The 19,315-nt window shown below is 41.8% G+C and overlaps 1 protein-coding gene across 3 annotated transcripts in view; it reads left to right on the top strand.

Annotated features, from left to right (window-relative positions):
- gabbr2 (gamma-aminobutyric acid (GABA) B receptor, 2) overlaps positions 1–19,315 on the top strand; it is a 909,903-nt gene that overhangs the window by 763,358 nt on the left and 127,230 nt on the right. For all 3 annotated transcript variants that reach the window (XM_080208032.1, XM_080208024.1, XM_080208042.1), the window contains exons 11-12: positions 6,567–6,699; positions 16,727–16,834. In XM_080208032.1, coding sequence (XP_080064158.1) covers positions 6,567–6,699; positions 16,727–16,834 — 241 coding nt within the window. The remainder of the gene's footprint in view (positions 1–6,566; positions 6,700–16,726; positions 16,835–19,315) is intronic.

The following is a 19,315-nucleotide window of genomic DNA, read 5'->3' as shown; positions in this document are numbered from 1 at the left end:
ACAGGTATTTTCTAACTTCTTGTCCAAATGGCCCAATATTGCTTTTAAGGTTATAACCTGAATTTTCACAAAAAACAGAAATGCTCTCCCTCCCAAAGGCCTGAATCTGGAAGTCCCAGCCCCTATCATTTTTATAAGGGGAACAACAGCAGGTTGAACTTTGCACACACATGGCTCACAAAGGCAGCTCCATATATTAAAGTGCAGATGCCTTTAGCCTGATTTGATTTTTACGAGCAGGGAATGGGAATTAAGGTGTGTGCATATTAGAACTGGTAGGAGAAGGTCTACTTATCAGATTTTTTTGAATTGGAGAGGTAAAAGACCCTTTCAGATATGGTCCCAGGACACTTTTGGGAGAGGTAAGATCTCCTTTGGGAGAGGTAAAGTGCCTTTTGGGATACATCAAAGTAAACATGAATGTATGTGAAAAGTGGATCAACTGGTGGATCAGCAAATGAGCAGCACAGTGGCACAGTAGTTAGCACTGCTCCTTCACTGTGCCAAGAACCCGGATTCAATTCCTGGCTTGGGCCACTGTCTGTGTGGAGCCTGCATGTTTTTCCTCTGTCTACACGGGTTTCCTCCAGTTGCTCTGGTTTCCTCCCACAACCTGAAAGATGTGCTGGTTAGGTGCATTGGCCATTCTAAATCCTCCCTCAGTGTACCCAAACAGGTGCCGGAGTATAGTGACTAGGGGATTTTCACTGTAACTTCATTGTAGTGTTATTCTACTTGTGACACTAATAAATAAACTTTAAAACTTAATGGATCGGGAAAGCTCATTGGGACTGTCAGTGGGCACTGTTGAAAAGAGCTATTAAGCTGCCAAGGTATTTAAATCACCTGCCCTTTATATATTTAAAAAACTATCTGCAGTATGAAAAAAAATCAGTGCTTCCTATTTTGTTCCGCCTGCTGACATTAACCTGAGAGCTACCATTACTGGATTCATGCTGCATGACTGATATCACAATTTATCATTACCACAGTAGGGTGCCTGTCATTTCACAGTTCGATTGCAGCTCCACGTGCTTACATAATCTTTGAAGTAGGTCTATGAACATAAATGCTTATTACTTTCAGGGATTGAAGGAATTTAAATATAATAAGTGGGCTTTTATCAATGATATTTAATCTCAGCATGAGTTCTGAATGGATGCTGGATGAGTTGGCATGCTAGTAGGTGGGAGGCAAGGGTGGCATATGTTGAAACAAAGTTGGCATTGGGGCTATCAGGGGACATGGGGTTACTTGGAGGAGCATAGAGTATCAGGCACCATGGGGGTGAGTAGAAGGGCATGATGTGGCACGAATTGGCACAGTTGGGGCATGGGGAAGGTGTGGGGGCATTTGGAGGAGGGTGAGGGTTTTTTTGGTTTCGTTCTTTTCTTAACAGTCTCAGGCAGAGGCAAGCCTTTTTGCCCAGCTGACCTCCGGATCTGGCTATCCCTGTGCTGCCTCCAAACTATTTCCGGGGACGGCAGGCCTAACTCCCATTTTACCTTGTTCTCCCCACTGCTAACCCCCTCTTCAAAAACTATCTGGTCAGCTGGGGAACTCTTTTTGTGCTGTGGCTTTGTGGAGCCGGGAATTTTCCTGACTCTGTGTTCTTGGCCCAAGAGCAAAATTCCACCCTTAAAGTCTTTGTCCTGGTTTTCCCCACTCAACAGGAGAAGTTCCTCACTTCTCTCTTCTCAATTCCTTTCAACATTCTAAAGACCTTAATCAATTCATCCCTTAATCTTTTATATTCCACAGAATACAAGACTAGTTTATGTCATTTTTCCTCAAAATCTTAGCCTTGGGAGTCCTGCAACATTCTGGTGTATCAGCACTACACTAGTTCTGAGGATAAAATACTCTTTTAGTATTTGGGTTCCCGTAACAATAAAAAGAACTCTAAAGTCTAATGATGACAATGAAACCATTGTCAATTGTTGTAAAAACCCATCTGGTTCAATAATGTTTGTTGAGGAAGGAAACCTACTGTTCTTGATCTGGTTCACATGTGACTTCAGATCCACAGCAATGCGGTCGACCGACTAGCAAACCACTCAGCTATATCCAGCTGCTACAAAGAAAACACAAAGAAATGGAACCAATTGTACCTCTGACACTGGAAGCAACAATGGCAAATCCAGCCCTGTCTACCCTGTAAAATCCACTTTACTATCTTCAGGGGACTGCTGCTAAATTTGGGAGACCTGTCTCTCGGACTAGTCAAGCAACAGCCTGACATAGACATACTCACAGCATCCTAACTCACAGATAATCTCCCAGACACCACAGTCAGCATTCCTGGGTATGTCCTAACCCACCAGCGAGGGTGCAGTGGTAGAGTGTATACATTTGGGAGGGAGTTGTCCTGAGAGTCCTTACCATCAACTCTGGACCCCATGAAGTCGCATGGTACCAGTTTTAACATGGGCATGGAAACTTCCTACTGATTACCAAGGACAGCAATCTGTAACTTCATGGCCCATCATGTCACCCCATCTACTACTATCACCAAAGTAGGGGATCAACCCTGGTTCAATGAAAGTGCAGGAAGACATACCTAGAGCAAGACCAGGTACACCTAAAACTGAGATGTCAATCTAGTGAAGCTACAACACAGGGCTAGGAAGTAATTGACAGAGTTAAGCAATCCATAATCGACAGTTCAGTTCCAAGCTCTGAAGTCCAGCCACATCCAGTTGCGAATGGTGAATGAATCATAGAACCATACAAACCCTACAGCGCAGAAGGAGGCCAATCAGCCCATCGAGTCTGCACTGACAGTAATCCTACCCCAGGTCCTATCCCACTCTCCCACACATTTACTCCATTAATTCCTCTAATCTACACATCCCGGGACACTATGAGCAATTTAGCATGGTCAATCAACCTAATCCCGCACATCTGCGGACTGTGGGAGGAAACTGGAGCACCGGGGGAAACCCACGCAGACACAGGGAGAACACGCAAACCCCAACAGACAGTGACGCGAGCCGGGAATCAGACCCAGGTCCCTAGAGCTGTCAGGCAGCAGGGTTAATCACTGTGCCACCTTGCTACTCAAAGACAATTAACTCACTGGAGGAAGAAGTTCGACAAAAATCCCGTCCTCAATGACAAGGGAACCCAGGACATTGATGTGGTGGAAAAGGCTGAGGCATTTGTGATTATCTTCAGCCAGAAGTGCCGTGGATGATCCATCCTCAGCATCACGTATGTCAGTTTTAGCCAGTTCGATTCACTCCACATGATATCAAGAAGTAGCTGAAGGCACTGGATACTGGAAAGGCTATGGGCCCTGGCAATATTCCAGCAAGAGAACTGTATTCCTCAGATACTGAAGCAGTCAATGTCCAAAGGCAGCCAGATCGGAACAATATCTAGGCTTATGGGTGACAAGTAACATTCATGCCAGGCATCTATGTGGAAGATTACCTAGGTAAAACAAATCCAACCAGCCAATTACCGCCCCATCAGTCTACTTTCAATCATCAGTAAAGTGACAGGAGTGGGGGGTCATCAACAGTGCTATCAAGTGGCACTTGCTTAGCAATAATGTGCTCACTGATGCTGAGTTTAGATTCCATCAGGGTCACTCAGCTCCTGACTTCATTACAGTCTTGGTTCAAATATGGACAAAAAAGCTGAATTTGAGGAGAGTGACTGCCCTTGATATCAAGGAACATTTGATCAAGTGTTGCGTCAAGGAGCCCTAGCAAATCTGGAGTCAATCAGAAATCAGAGAGAAACCCTCTGCTCGTTGGTGTCATATATGGCACAATGGAAGCTGGTGTGGTGGTTAGAGGTCATCTCAATTCCAGAACATCACTTCCAGAATTCCTCAGGTCCTAGGTCCAGCCATTTTCAGTTGTTTCATCAGTAACCTTTCTTCCATCATAAGTTCAGAAGTGGGAATGTTTGCTGATGACTGCACAATGTTCAGCACCATTTACAACTTCTCAGATACTGAAGCAGTCAATGTCCAAAGGCAGCCAGATCTGAACAATATCTAGACTTGTGGGTGACAAGTAACATTCATGCCAGGCAATAACTATCTCAGATAAGAAAGAATGTAACCATCACCCCTTGATTTTCGATGGCATTGGCATTGATGAATCCCCCACTATCAACGTCTTGAGGGGGTTATCATTGACCAGAAACTGAACAGGACTAGCCAAATAAATACTATGGCTACAAGAGCAGGTCAGAGGCCAGGATTTCTCTGATGGGTAACTCTCCACCCGACTCCCCTAAGCTCGTCGACCATCTACAATCACAGTCAGGAGTGTGAAGGAATATCCTCCAATTGCCTGGATGAGTGCAGTTCCAACAGCACTCAAGAAACTCAGTACTGTCCAAGACAAAGGAGCCTGCTAAACTGGTACCCCTTCAAGAATATTCACTCCCTTCACCACTGACAAACAGTGGCAGCAGTGTATACTATCTACAAGACTACAAGATGCACTGAAGGAACTCACCAATGTTCCTTAGGCAACATCTTCCAAACCCTTGACCACTACCATCGAAAAGTGATGGAACAACCGAGGCTACTGAGTGGGCCACGTACGTGGCCCTCCTTCATCTCAAGATTGAAATCAGGGTTTTTCGTGATCCACGATCCCATGAATATGATTAAATGCATAAAACATATACCAAATATTTCAATACTGAGTTATAGAAAATGCATAATCATTTATGTGTTAATAGAATTGCCATCAAATTCAAATGGTAAAAATAAGATAAATATTTATACTTTGGACGCAAAGGGAGTGCATGGCTCACACAGTCCATGTTGTGTGCAATCAGCATGCATCCCATTTCACATGCTTTATGTACACAACACTTCAGTTATACTGGTAAGAAAAAAGCTACGCAGATGAAAATCAATAGAATATGGCAATCCTACGTGTGGGCAGTGGTCAACAAAATGTCTTGCAGACCACATTTAGAACACAGATGGGTTGTATATGGCCCCCAGCCTATAGGTTATCTACCACTGATCTAGAAAGCCAAGGGCAGCAGATACCTGGGAACACTATCACTCGGAAATCTCCTTCCAGGCCACCCACCATCCTGACTTGGAAAGATTTCACCGTGCACTGTCACTGGGTCAAAATACTGCAACTGCCTCCCTAACAGCACAGCAGGTGTTCCTACACCTCAGGGATTGCAGTGTTTCAAGAAGACAGCTCGCCATCACATTCACAAGGGCAGCTAGGAATGCGCAATAAATGCTGACCTAGCCAACATGCCCATATCTCATAAATAAATAAAAGATTTGCGCCAGGATTTTGCACTTGTGACAGATGCAGGTACAAATGACAACGTGGGTGCAAAATCTCAGGAGAGTCAAAAAAAACGAGAATCTTAGCCATGAGATTTTGTGACGTGACAGTCCCCACCCTGTACCAGAGACACAACAAGGTTCACGCGCAGGAAGGTTGGGAGCCTGAATTAAATACCTTACAATGTCATTAGTGGGCTTCCTTGCTGTATCACCCTACCCCCACCCGCTTCTGCATTTGGATTTACACCCTCACTGACCTGAGGCTGGCAAGGTTTACAACAGGTCTGGTGCAAGAGGACCACACAGAGAGACCATGCTGGAGGCGCACAATACAACCTCTGGGAGGGAGGACGTTCCTGGGCAGTAATCTGGCAGTGCTGTGGCACTGCCTCCATTCACAGCCTCTGGGCATTGCCAGGGTACTACCAAGGTGCTCTCCTCTGAGGAGATCCTTGGGGGAAATTTTGCTGTGTCTGTGGAATCTGGGTAGGGGTGGGGATTTCTTGTATCCATTGAGAGGTTTCCCTGTGTCCATGGGTTGGGGGGGGTGTTTTCCCATGTTTATAATGGGAGGGGGATGGTAGCATTCTCTATGTCTGTGGTGGGGATTCCCATGTGCTTGGGTAGAGGGTGGGATGGTCTCCGTGTCCATGGAGGGCTTCTTTGCTTTTACTTTTAGTGTTGGAGTTCAGTCTGCAGTTTTCTCTGGACGGCTGATGTTACTGGTACAGTGGGCTCTCTCAGAGCCCACTCCACCAGTGTGAGGGCATAGGACCCGCCTCCAGGAACTTTTTTATCAAAGCTCTGAAAAATATGGTGATGAAGAATAGAGCTCTGACAAAGGATCATCTAGACTCAAAACATTGGCTCTAATCTCAATCACAGATGCTGTTAGTCCTGTTGGAATTTTCCAGCGTTTTTTGTTTTTGTTTCAGATTCCAGCATCTGCAGTATTTTGCTTTTATATTACACTAGTTACTTACTCTCAATTTAATTCTTATGATCATTTGGAAGCTGAAAGTTCTTCTTAAGTCTCTATGTATGTTTTATTTTCCAAAATGTACATCACATTGTTATTTTTTTAACAGCAAACTTAGTCAGATCTGGTAGCTTTCCATCTCATTATTGCACATTTATTTCAGAAGTTCTTCATGAATTACTAAAACGAAGTAGCCACAACATGACCATTCGTTGTATAACAAAGATCAGTCTTTACTACAGGAACCAAAAAATGACCCTGTCAGAACTAAAGTTGCCAATTGTCTGTTCTTCTCTGCAGGTTGATAAAGATGTCCAGCCCCTACATGAACAACCTTATTATCCTTGGGGGAATGCTCTCTTATGCATCCATATTCCTTTTTGGTCTTGATGGATCATTTGTTGTGCCTAACACATTTGAGACCCTCTGTACCGTAAGTACTGCACAGGCGGGATTCATGAATGTATATTTCTCTGAATAATGATGCCACTTACAGTCTCTTGGCAGCACAGAACTTTGAATATTGCTTGAAAAGAGTCATCTTACTGGAGCTTTTTGTTTGTATTCATCAGGACAAACACAAGAATGCAACTTTTAGTCAATCACAACAATTTATACTACAGGAGAAAAGGCTGTTAACTGGTTAGCAGATCAACTGTAATTGACCAAGAAAGCAGTGGGGAATTCCTAGAGAGGCAAAATATCTCAAAATAAAAGAACAGCTTGAGCAAGCCATTTCATGCTGCTACTGTGCAGTGGCTACATGAGTGGTATTTTCCACTAACAGGATGCTACGTCATTCCTAAGAGACCTTCTGCCTACTACACAATAGAGCAATGTTTTGTTTGAATTTCAGTGTTGGTACAATGCCAGGTACATGGGCTGCATGTACTAGCAATTGGCACACCAGATCAACCAGTGGCCTGAATTTTCACTTCTGAGGTGAGTGCTGTGAGCTGGGAAATTATCCACCTCAGTAAAAATTACCCTGAATGACGGGATTGTCATTCTGGATGTCAGGGGTGGGGGAATTGCACTGGTAGGTTGAATTGGACCCATCAGCTCAGAAGTGACCACAAGGGTTTTAGAATGCTGAAATAGGCTGGTTAAAAAGCCCAATCAATTCTCTGGGACATCATTCCAGTTTTCCCTTAAATATTGTCACTCATCCTTCAAACACCATCACCTTTCCACCCACTCCTCATACCCATACAGGCTAACCCCTGCTAACTCTTCCCCCAGCTACATCCATTGCTCCTGATAGTCCTGTTGCCAACTTAGTTTTAACTCATGTTCCCCCACTGCCACGCTTTACCCTTATGGTCCCAATGCCAATCATCCAATACCTACCATGAAGTAATACTGCGATGAAATAAAATTAAATTCTAAATATCTAGTACAAACTTTACTATATGAAAAACACTTCCATTCAAGAAAGCCCATTAAATATACTTAAACCCCCTCAGATACTTGATCCCTTATAGAAACACATATTTGCATTCATAACCTTACATCATAGACACCTAATCCTTTAATAGCCTCTTTGAGCTGCCAATCAAACTGAACTCTCAGCCTCCTCAGTTTTTTGAATTACCTGGGAGCTTGGGAAACCTCTAATACCCATTGCCTTCTTCATGGCAACACCTAAATCAATTATAGTCAACTTTCCAACCTGTCCATTTTGGGCCCTGCATCTCAGGAAGGATGGCCTTGGAGAGGGTTCAAAAGAGATTCACGAGAATGCTCCTGGGAATGAAAAGCTTAATTTATGAGGAGGATCTGAGGACTCTGGGTCTGTACTCGATGAAGTTTAGAAGAACGAGAACCTACAGAATAATGAAGGCCTGGATAGAATGGATGCAGAAAGGATGTTTCCTTTAGTTGGAGAGACTAGTATCCAAGGACACAGCCTCAGAGTAAAGTAACAACCCTTTGGAATTAAGGTGAGGAGGAATTTCTTCAGCCAGAGAGTGCTGAATCTATGGAATTCAGTGCCACAGAAGGCTGTGGAGGCCAGGTCATTTGACTGTATTTAAGACAGAGATAGCTAGGTTCTTGATCAGTAAAGGGATCAAAGATTGAGAGGAAAAAGTGGGAGAATAGTGTAGAAAATCTTATCAGCCATGATTGAATGGCGGAGCAGATTCAATGGGCCGAACAGTCTAACTTTGCTCTTGTGTCTTATGATCAGTCAGCATCCTTTTGCCCTGTAGTATTGTGGCAATTGTTTGAAATTTGGAATATTTCGATTTGTCCTGATGAGTGCAAGATGAGAAGCTTCTATAATCTATCTCGTACATCAGCAAAAATGATAACTTCTTTTAAAAAATTGTTCTTAGGATGTGGATGATACTGGCATGGTAACGTACATTTCTGATGTCTAGTTGGCCTGAGAAGGTGATGGGCCTTCTCTTTGAACTGCTAAACTCCTTGAGCTTATGATCATAGGGAAAGAATTCCAGTTTGTCAGCCAAGTGTCAATGGAGGCAAGTGACAAATGGCAGACACATATCCAAATCAGGAAGGTATCTCTTGAATGGAAAATTATACGTCATGACATTCTCAATATGATGCTGCTTTTGTCCTACTCCAAGGGGGTAGATATTGTGGAGCTTGGAAGTGGTGATGAAGTTAGTTTGGTGAGTTGCTGCATGGCATCCAAAATATACTGCTAGTAATGAAAGAGGTTTGCTAATGATGAAGGAATTGAGTATTGACTTCAAGGGAGCATCAAAGTTATTGGACAGGCTAAGAACACAATGAAATGTTGTACATACTGACCTAGTGATGTGAAAGTTTTAGTCCGTCTCAGCAGCGTTTAATTGAGAGGTCATAAAGTACATGGCTACTATTTTTGTTTGAGGAAAAGAAAAGCTAAATCTCAGTTTCATCATAATTGAATCATGTTCAAGTGAGCCTTTTTTTGTAAGTTGTGAAAAATTTGCCAAACTCTTATGATGTAAATACAAGCCTGCTTTAAAGTTTGACTCTCAGTACAGATTCAACTTATCACTTGTTGTGAGTTTGTAGTGAACTTGAGCAGCATATTTAATAATAAAATCCAATGCATAGTTATTTCATCGCACGTTTGCTGTCAAAGACCTCTGTTAACCCATTATACTTTCAGTTAATTGTGATTCGTGTCAGGAATCTAAGTATCTCAGATCAAATTTCTGCTATGAATTTAGCTGTTGTTTTAAATATCTTTACAAAGGTCATTGAACTTTAAGTCATTCATATAGAGCCCTTTCACTTCTCCTGTTATTGATTTGATAGCCATTTCAATAGGTCTGCCGGACTTCTGGCACTTCTGAGTGAAAGAAACAAAGAAAAAACATAAGAACATAAGAACATAAGAAATAGGAGCAGGAGTAGGCCATCTAGCCCTTCGAGCCTGCCCCGCCATTCAATAAGACCATGGCTGATCTGTTGTGGCTCAGTTCCACTTTCCCGCCCTCTCCCCATAACCCTTAATCCCCTCTCTTATCAAGAACCCATCAACCCGCTTCTTAAAAATATTTAGCGAGGCAGCCTCCACCACTTCAACGGGCAGAGAATTCCAGAGATTCACCACCCTTTGAGTGAAGAAGTTCCTCCTCAACTCCGTTCTAAACCGCCTCCCCTTTATCTTGAGGCTGTGCCCCCTAGTCCTACTGTCTTTTTTGAGCGGGAAGAGTCTCTCCACCTCTATCCTATCCATCCCATTCATCATCTTATACGTCTCAATGAGATCTCCCCTCATTCTTCTAAACTCTAACGAGTACAAGCCTAGTTTATTCAGCCTCTCCTCATAGCTCAATCCCCTCAACTCCGGTATCAGCCTAGTAAACCTCCTCTGCACTCCCTCCAGGGCCAAAATATCCTTGCGCAGGTGCAGCGCCCAAAACTGCACACAGTACTCCAGCTGCGGCCTCACCAATGCCCTATACAGCTGAAGAGGATTGGGAAAGGTTTAAATGTCAACAAAGATTGACAAAGAAGTTGATAAAGGAGGGTAGGAGAAGCTATGAGGCTGGGCTAGCACTTAATATAAAAAAGGATAGCAAGAGTTTTTATAAATATATAAAAAGGAAGAGGCTGGCTAGGGTGAACGTTGGTCCTTTAGAGGATGAGAAAGGGGAGCTAGTGGTAGGGGATGGGGATATGGCTAAGGTCTTGAATAACCTTTTTGTTTCTGTCTTCACGGAGGAGGACATGAACAATTTGCCGGGTGTTAGCGATGGAAAGGTGGTAGGACTGGAGGGTCTTAATGACATTACTGTTACTAGAGAGGTGGTGCGCGACAGACTGGAGGGGCTGATTGTGGACAAGTCCCCAGGACCGGATGGAATGCATCCGAGGGTTCTGAAAGAAATGGCGCAGGTTATAGTGGATGCCTTGGTGGTTATTTTCCAGACGTCGCTGGATTCCGGGGAAGTGCCGGAAGATTGGAAAACGGCTAATGTTACGCCGTTGTTTAAAACATGGGGTAGCACAATGCACAGTAATTAGCACTGCTGCCTCAAAGCTCTAAGGACGTGGGTTGAAGATCTCCAGATACAATTTTACAACAGATCTGCTTCATCCTGGACCATAACGCCTTCACCTTCAACAACCAGTTCTTCATCCAGACACACGGAACAGCCATGGGGACCAAATTCTCAGCTCAATATGCCAACATCTTCATGCACAGGTTCGAGCAAGACCTCTTCACCGCACAGGACCTTCAAACGATGTTACACAGTAGATACATCGATGACATTTTCTTCCTTTGGACTCATGGCGAACAATCACTGAAACAACTACATGATAACATCAATAAGTTCCGTCCCACCATCAGACTCAACGTGGACTACACTCCAGAATCGGTTGCATTCTTGGACACACGCATCTCCATCAAGAATCGTCACCTTAGCACTTCAAAGTACCGCAAGCCCACAGATAACCTCACGATGCTCCACTTCTCCAGCTTCCACCCTAACCACATTGAAGAAGCCATTCCCAACAGGCAAGCCCTCCACATACACAGGATCTTCTCAGATGAGGAGGATCGCGGCAGTCACCTCCAGATGCTGAAAGATGCCCTCATCAAAACAGGATACGGCACTCGACTCATCGATCGACAGTTCTGACCCCCCACAGTGAAAAGCCGCACCAAACTCCTCAGAAGACAAACATGGGACATGGCGGACAGAGTACCCTTCGTCATCCAGTACTTCCCCAGAGCAGAGAAGCTATGACATCTTCTCCAGAGCCTTCAACATGTCATCAGTGAAGACGAAGATCTCACCAAGGCCATCCCCACACCTCCACTTCTTACCTTCAAACAACTGCACAACCTCAAACAGACCATTGTCTGCAGCAAACTACCCAGCCTTCAGGAGAACAGTGACCATGACACCATACAACCCTACCACAGCAATCTCTGCAAGACGTGCCGGATTATCAACACAGATGCCATCATCTCACGTGAGAACACCATCCACCAGGTACACGGTACATGCTCTTGCAACTCGGCCAACGTTGTCTACCTGATATGCTGCAGGAAGGGATGTCCCGAGGCATGGTACACTGGGGAGACCATGCAGACGCTATGACAATGGATGGATGAACGCTGCTCGACACTCACCAGGTAGGAGTGTCTCTTCCTGTCGGGGAACACTTCAGCAGTCACGGGCATTTAGCCTCTGACCTTCGGGTAAGCATTCTCCAAGGTGGCCTTCATGACACATGGCAACACAGAATCACTGAGCAGAAACTGATAGCTAGGTTCCGCATACAAGAGGATGGCTTCAACTGGGATCTTGTGTTCATGTCACACTATCTGTTTCCCCCACGACTTGCCTGGGCCTGCAAAATCTCACTAACTGTCCTAGCTGGAGACAATACACATCTCTTTAACCTATGCTTAACCTTCTCTCCATTCACATTGCCTGTACCTTTAAGACTTGATTACCTATGAAGACTCGCATTCTAATCATTATCTTGTAAATTGAATTTGTGTCTATATATGCCTTGTTCATGAAGACAACTCCCACTCACCTGATGAAAAAGCAGTGCTCTGAAAGCTTGTGGCTTTGTTGCCAAATAAACCTGTTGGACATTAACTTGGTATTGTGAAACTCCTTACAGTGCTTACCCCAGTCTAATGGCGGCATCGCCACATCTTAACTACTTTGCATTGAGGTATTGTTATAATTGGCCATAGTATCAATGTTTGTTATTGTGATGTAATTTTTTTTATGGCGCATTGGATTACAGCCCTCACAGAAAGAGAAATGCTATCAGAATAGGATTAATAAAGTCACAGGATTGTAATTGCAAGATTGGGAGACCAAAGGAAAGGAGAGAAAGAAAGTGAAGTCCGCTGAAAATTTTGAGTATAGCAGAGATTTGTCTGACACATTCAGCTCCTTAAGCTCTTGAGAAAACCGTTAGCTGTTTCACCTTAATAATTAACTGATTCACTTTGGGTTTATGGCTCAAAGCAGGAGGATCATACATTGTGTAGACATGTGATGAAGTAGCCTACCTTTTGCAGGTCCTCGTGGAATTGTTTTAGAACTAAGGAAACAATTTTTGGTATTATTATGTTTTTATTGGGATAAACCCAAAATAGAAATAACATAAACTGCATTAATTGACAATAAACTGGAGTTGGAAAAGAAAGAGTTTATAATTAGGATGCCACTTTTTATTGCCAGCTAAATCAATTGCATTTTTTGACTAATCAAACAATTATGGTCTACTTTTCATTTCAATATGAAGTGTGATATTGGGCGAGATTTTTTGGTTGCACCCACCCTAAAACCAACAATTCCCACCCAAAGTTAATCGATCTTTAAATGGTCCTTCAAATTTTACATCCTACCTGTGATGATTCCTGCACAGGCAGAACTGGAAAATTTACGTTTCTGTATGTATTTCTCATGTAGATTTTATTTCCACTTGATTTTGGAGGTTCATGGCCTTTTTTATAATGTGGTAAAAACTAAACATGCTGAATTTGTTCCTGTTGGACTTGGCCAGGTTTAAATTTGAGAACAATTTAACATGGCATTCTACTTTTGAGTCACCAAGCTTAATGGTGTTGTGAGTTTAGTTTTCGTAATAGCATTCAAGTTAATAAATAACCCATTTATCCATCGCTGTAGTTTATCATAGTTGTCCTTTTTCACAGATATTACCTGGTTAATAAAACCTATTATTAAATGTGTTTTGGATATAACAGTGTAGATGTAATCTTAACATTGACAAAATAACAATCTTCATGCAAAAGATAAAGTAAAACCTCAGTATCAAAAAATGAATAATAAAGAGGTTATGAAGATGGATGAGAGGCAGAATAATTATGAAATCTGAAAAAAACAGAATGATCTACCAAAGTTCATTTAACTTTAGATACCATCTGCCTCCATTACTTGTACTAAGGACACCCAGTGTGAAAAAAATCAGTTAGTTTGGTTATAATACTCCACTCACAGGGGAGATGAAACCTATAGCCTTAGTGGAAAACTTATTTTCATACCATGGCCTTAATGACCTTGTTAAAAATGTAACTATTGATTTTGTAGAATTTTGACTGCATCAAACCATAATTTTTACCGATTAAAAGGAATTTGTGTAATTAATTAATTGCACATGAAAGCCCTCTCCAAAGCTAAGTTAAACAAATGTAAAATTTATTTTGTGGAATGAACATGCAGGTATTCCCCCGAGTTAAATTACAGCCTGAAATTAGAAGCAAATGCAATGCAATTAAACACACTTCCAGCATAGACCTTCAACTCATGACCCATGGGTTACTAATTTAGTTGGAATAATTTCCTATTCAACAATGTGACGGAAAGAAAATTGGAGCCTCAACCACCATTATTCATATTTCCGGGATATAACATGTATGTAAAAGTACACATTGCCTTAGCAACTCAAAATCATTGGGGAGCCATTTGGCTGGATGGTTGGTATTGATCAGATTGATGCCAACAGCAAGGGGTTCTATCCATTTTCCCACTGGGATGGATTCAGGAACTGCCTCCTTGCCCTACCCATGATGGATATCATGGTGCAGTGAGTCAGATCAACCTTTGAATAGAGAAACGAAGAAGGGAAAGAAGAATGAATTACTTGAGGCCCCAGCACTGATCCCTGTGACACTCCACTAGGTACAGTTTTCCTCCATGAAAATGACCTGTTTATCACAACTCTCTGTTTATTGTTAGTTAGCCAGCCATCTATCCATGCTAAAATATCATTCTCAACAACTAAACCTCGTATCCTGTGCAGCAACCTTTTATGTGGCACCATACCAAATGCCTTTTGGAAATCCAAACAAACTACATATACCAGTTCCCATTCATCCACCCTGCTCATTACATCCACAGAAATCTCTAATAAACTTGTCAAACAAAATCATGTTATGGCTGCCTGGTTGTATAATAATTTTTTTTTAAAAGTCCCCTCTCAGAACAAATTTTAGCATGATGGAATGACTAAAATTAAACTAACTGGCCCATAGTTTTTTGCTTTCTGTACCTCCTTTCTTGAACAGACATTTACGGTTTTTCAATCCGCTGGGACCTTTCCGGAGTCTGGGAAATTTTGAAAGATTACAACCAATGCAACCACTATCTCTACAATCACTTTTTTAAGACTCTCAAATGCAAGCTATAAGGTCCAGCAGTCTTGTCAACCTTGGATCTAGTTAGAATTTCCATTTCTTCTTCTCAAGTGATTATGATTGTTATAAGTTCCTTCCTCCCTTGTGTCTCTTGATTTCTTGGGGTTTTTGTGTCTTCCAATATAAAAACCTGACCTACTCTTGCAGCATTGTATTTCCATGGCTGTCCCTGCCATGATTATTGTTGTGTGAGAGATACTTGATAGCAACACCTTCCATCACTTTGCTGATAATTGAGGGGAGACTGATGAGGTAGCAATTGGTCAGATTGGATTTGTTCCACTTTAGATGGGTATGACATACCTGGGCAACCTTCCATTTTATTGGGTAGATGCCAGTCTTATAACAGTACTGGAACAGCTTGTTTTGGAGCACAAATCTTCAGTATTCTGTGTCATCTGCAAAGCATAGATTAATTTTGCTTTAACAAGTGGATCTTCACATCTGAAGACCAAAATGCTCTATTTGTTTTCTCATTTCATGTTTATTGAGCCTATTCTTTCCCCTTATGCTCGCCTTTGGAAGACACTGACCAATATTGGCCTTTGGTTCCAGAGGGTTCACTAGCCTTCAGCCTCCTCTTCCAGTTGACTGTTCTTCTTCATGTGTGAGCCTAGGCTCTGATATGTGTGAGCCTAGGCTCTCTCTGTGACTCAGTACCACTCCATGCAATGCATCTATTCACAGAAGTATGGGGACGTAACAAGGACATATTCTTTACTTGGAAAGCATGCTTCACGCTTCTGAAATATTCTTTGATTCAATGGCAACATCTTTCATAGTGTACAATTTCCACCAGTGTTCCATTACAGGGGCTGATTGCTGCGAGGATTTTCTCAATTATGCTTTTTTTTTGTGCAATCTATTCACAAGATTCATCTGATGGAAATAACCATTTTATGTTACATTGTTAAGTAGCTTTTTCAGAATATCCATCTCACTTTGGGGTCCAATTAATTTTCTGGGTTTTTTTGTTTTCTATTCATTATGATGTGTTTTTTGAGAATTTTCTCCATTGCTTTAATGCAATATCAGATCACATCAATAACATTTAGTTGAAGCAATTCTGTTGTATCAAAAGAGCATGTCAATTAATGTCATTGTAGAAAAGTTACCTTTATCAAGTGTTCAAAAAATGCTTCTCACAAACATTAAAAAAAGAGAAAATAATGCTTCTGAGCTCATGAGATACTAATATGCAAGCATTGCTCTCCTCAATGATAGTGAAGGCATTATTTAATTGTTTATTTTTAAAAGGTTAATACCTCTGCTAACATATTGGTGCTTGCAATTTAACATGATTATACCCACTGCTGTAATTTCAGGTCATTGTCTTTAGCCTGCGTTATAAAGAATATCATTTGCTAAGAATTCCTAACACACAACAATTGTAAAGATGAATCATTAGGGCAAAACCATATTTCTTTATTCACATTAAAAGATGAGTGGAAGGTGAAATAGCAATACATTTAAAAGATAAAAACAGTTGAATCACTGTTGATTCTTGTGTAAAATTTGGTTAGTAAATCCAGAAAGGATGAGTCAAGTTTTTAATTTTAAGTGAAGGTTATAATAGATTTTCTGAGTGTATATATTTTAATTGAGTGAAATAATTCACTCGATAGTTAATATAGTTAATGATTTATGTGAACAATTGTTAGTTCAACAATAGTTCACCTAGATAGTTAAGAGTAAATAATGTTCTATAATAAGTGTTAGCCATTTGGTGAGGGTGGTGTGGGGGAGCAATTAAAGGATATTTTTATTCATTATCCTCATTCATCTTTTTCTTGTTGTTCAGGTTAGAACCTGGATTCTTACAGTCGGCTACACCACAGCATTTGGAGCCATGTTTGCAAAAACATGGAGAGTTCACGCCATATTTAAAAATGTGAAAATGAAGAAAAAGGTAGGGAAATACTCCCAATTCAATTCAATCTTTAGTAATATTCCAGAAGATTTTCTGTGGTGCTACTCACAATAGATCAGATAATATTTTGTTTCATAAAGTACTTAGCATTGTGTTATGTTGTTATGCAGTTGTGTGAACCTTGGTCCGTCCCTTTAGAGTAACAAGGTGAAATTGCTGTCACTGTACACAGCCCTAAATCAACTAGAGATTAGCCAGACATGTTTTAATACTTTATTTGACTGTCGATAAGTCAATAGAAGATATATTCTGTTGCTGGAGATGTTTCTTTGCACATTAAAGAATACAACAATGGTTACTTTTTAGTTTTGTATACTTTTGTATACCGCAACAGACATGTATAAGTGTGTGTGCAAATGCACATGCATTCATAATAAAAGCATATATCTATTTACCACATTCATGATATACACAGGTATGAGGACTATCTGTTATTTGTCACGCCTGATAACACCCAAGAGGTGATGTCCATAGCAGTAATGACCATTTCTGCTGTTGTTAACAGGTAATACTATATTGCTTGACAATCCTTCCACCAATACTGGAACTGTGGCACAGGTTCCCCACTATTTTACTTGTTTAAATGATTTCTCTTGTTTCCCAGGTCAGTAAGTTAATTTTACGATGCTAATTCAATATTAAACATTAATTCCATTCCTTTTCTCTCCACCTCTTCACTCCTGTGCTTTGCTTCAATTTCATACTCCGTCAACCAGACAAGCTCAGTTGTTCTTCCTCAATGGCTCACTCTAAGAAAAATGATATGACCTGTTTATACTTCCTGGCCAGTTCTTTGAAACTGTTTGTGTTTCCTTCTGTACCTTTGTGTCTTACTGTATTATCAACTCTGCCCCTCATCAGTCTTGACACTTCACTCCAGGTACTAATGGGCAGGTATTTCTAACCATCCTAGCAGTCATTCCTGAACCCTACTATAACCTTAATCCCTAACTCTGCCCTACCAACACTTCCTTTGTGAGCTAAACGGGATAACCAGGTGTGCAGATCAAGTTGTGTGATCAGCCTTCACCCATTCATGGTAACGTAGGCAGCATGCCAATGTACATGTAAATGATCACTGCATGCTGAAGGCTGTGGAGGAAGTAGAAAGTAGGAGAGACACTTTGTATCTGCTGGAGCTGGGAGAAGACTCAAACACACATGCAAGCAGCAGAAAGAGCAGTTAGCAATGATGATCAATGGCAAGCATCAAACCCCAGCAATCTGGATGCAGTGTGATAAGAAGTTTAATTATCTCATGCAAGTGAGAAAGGTTAATACATGAATCTTCAGCTGCCATTTCCTACAAACTGCACCATCAGCCCCACAGTTCACCAGACCCCCATCACTCACCTACCAGCAATCTCAATCAATCAGGATGATATCTACTATCCTTTTGCTTCATCTGCTTCTGCCACCTTGGCTCACAGTATCATTTTGCAGCTTGCACAGGACAGCTACATCCCAAAGATTGAGTGATACTCACAGGCACAATTCCATCTCTCTTGCAGGATGGCAATAGGATCTAATCTAGCATGGGATAGGCTCGCCTGTATGCTCTAACCCCTATGAAGGAAATGGTGCTGACTATTATTGGGATGGCATTGTTGAGTCTGGCCAGTGACAGGGCTGAAATCAACAAAGGTGATGGTATTCTCATATGAATCCTTCTTGCATCTCCCTTCCCCCTCAATCCACAATTTCTTCTGATTTACAAACTGCAGATGATGTTAGCATGCACCTCTTACTTTTCCCATCCCTTTCCCGCCACAACCTGACTCTGTGCATTTTTCCTTCCAGATACTCATGGCGTGATACCAAGAAAGAGAGCAATGTTGAAGACACAACACCATCCACACACACACACACCAGCTCAGATACTGTCATTGTGTGTGCTTTAGAGGAGGCAAGATATGCACATGGTGAAACACTGAATATAAATAAGCTGCAGCAAAGAGAGGCATCAAGGATAGAGCAGGTGCCACTTCCACATGGCTTCAACTATATAAAGCTCAGATGAGTAATTTTATTGGGAAGCCTACAGAGGAAGACTGAAGAATATTTACAGCAAAGAAAATGCACAACAAATGCTTTGGGTGCATTGGGAAGCCTGCCCAAAAGTCTTTTGTCAGTGTTGAGGAGCATGGAGGAGCCCAGCGCCATATAAGCTCAAAGCTTTGCGCTAAGCTTGGAGCCCATCCCTTCTAACTGGAAGTGGTTGACAATTCTTCACATTCTTGTTATCTATGATGCAGTGTTGGATGGCCAATGTCATGATCATAACACAAGCAGATGCCACTCAAAGTCTGAATGTTGGTATAGAAGAACAGCTTGCTGCCTTCTTACCAGCTGCATAATTTGCAAAAGCCTTACAGATTGTCCCAACAGTCTAGCAATCTGTCCTCCAACATATAACTACGATTGTTGAGGTACTGCCCCAGGGCAGTGACAGTGGCTCCC

Source organism: Carcharhinus amblyrhynchos, chromosome 2, assembly GCF_965287045.1.
Source record: "Carcharhinus amblyrhynchos chromosome 2, sCarAmb.v2.hapA, whole genome shotgun sequence".
In the NCBI taxonomy this organism is placed as follows: Eukaryota; Metazoa; Chordata; class Chondrichthyes; order Carcharhiniformes; family Carcharhinidae; genus Carcharhinus; species Carcharhinus amblyrhynchos.
The sequence above is the reverse complement of the archived record's forward strand: the minus strand, read 5'-3'. Positions and strand labels throughout refer to the sequence as shown.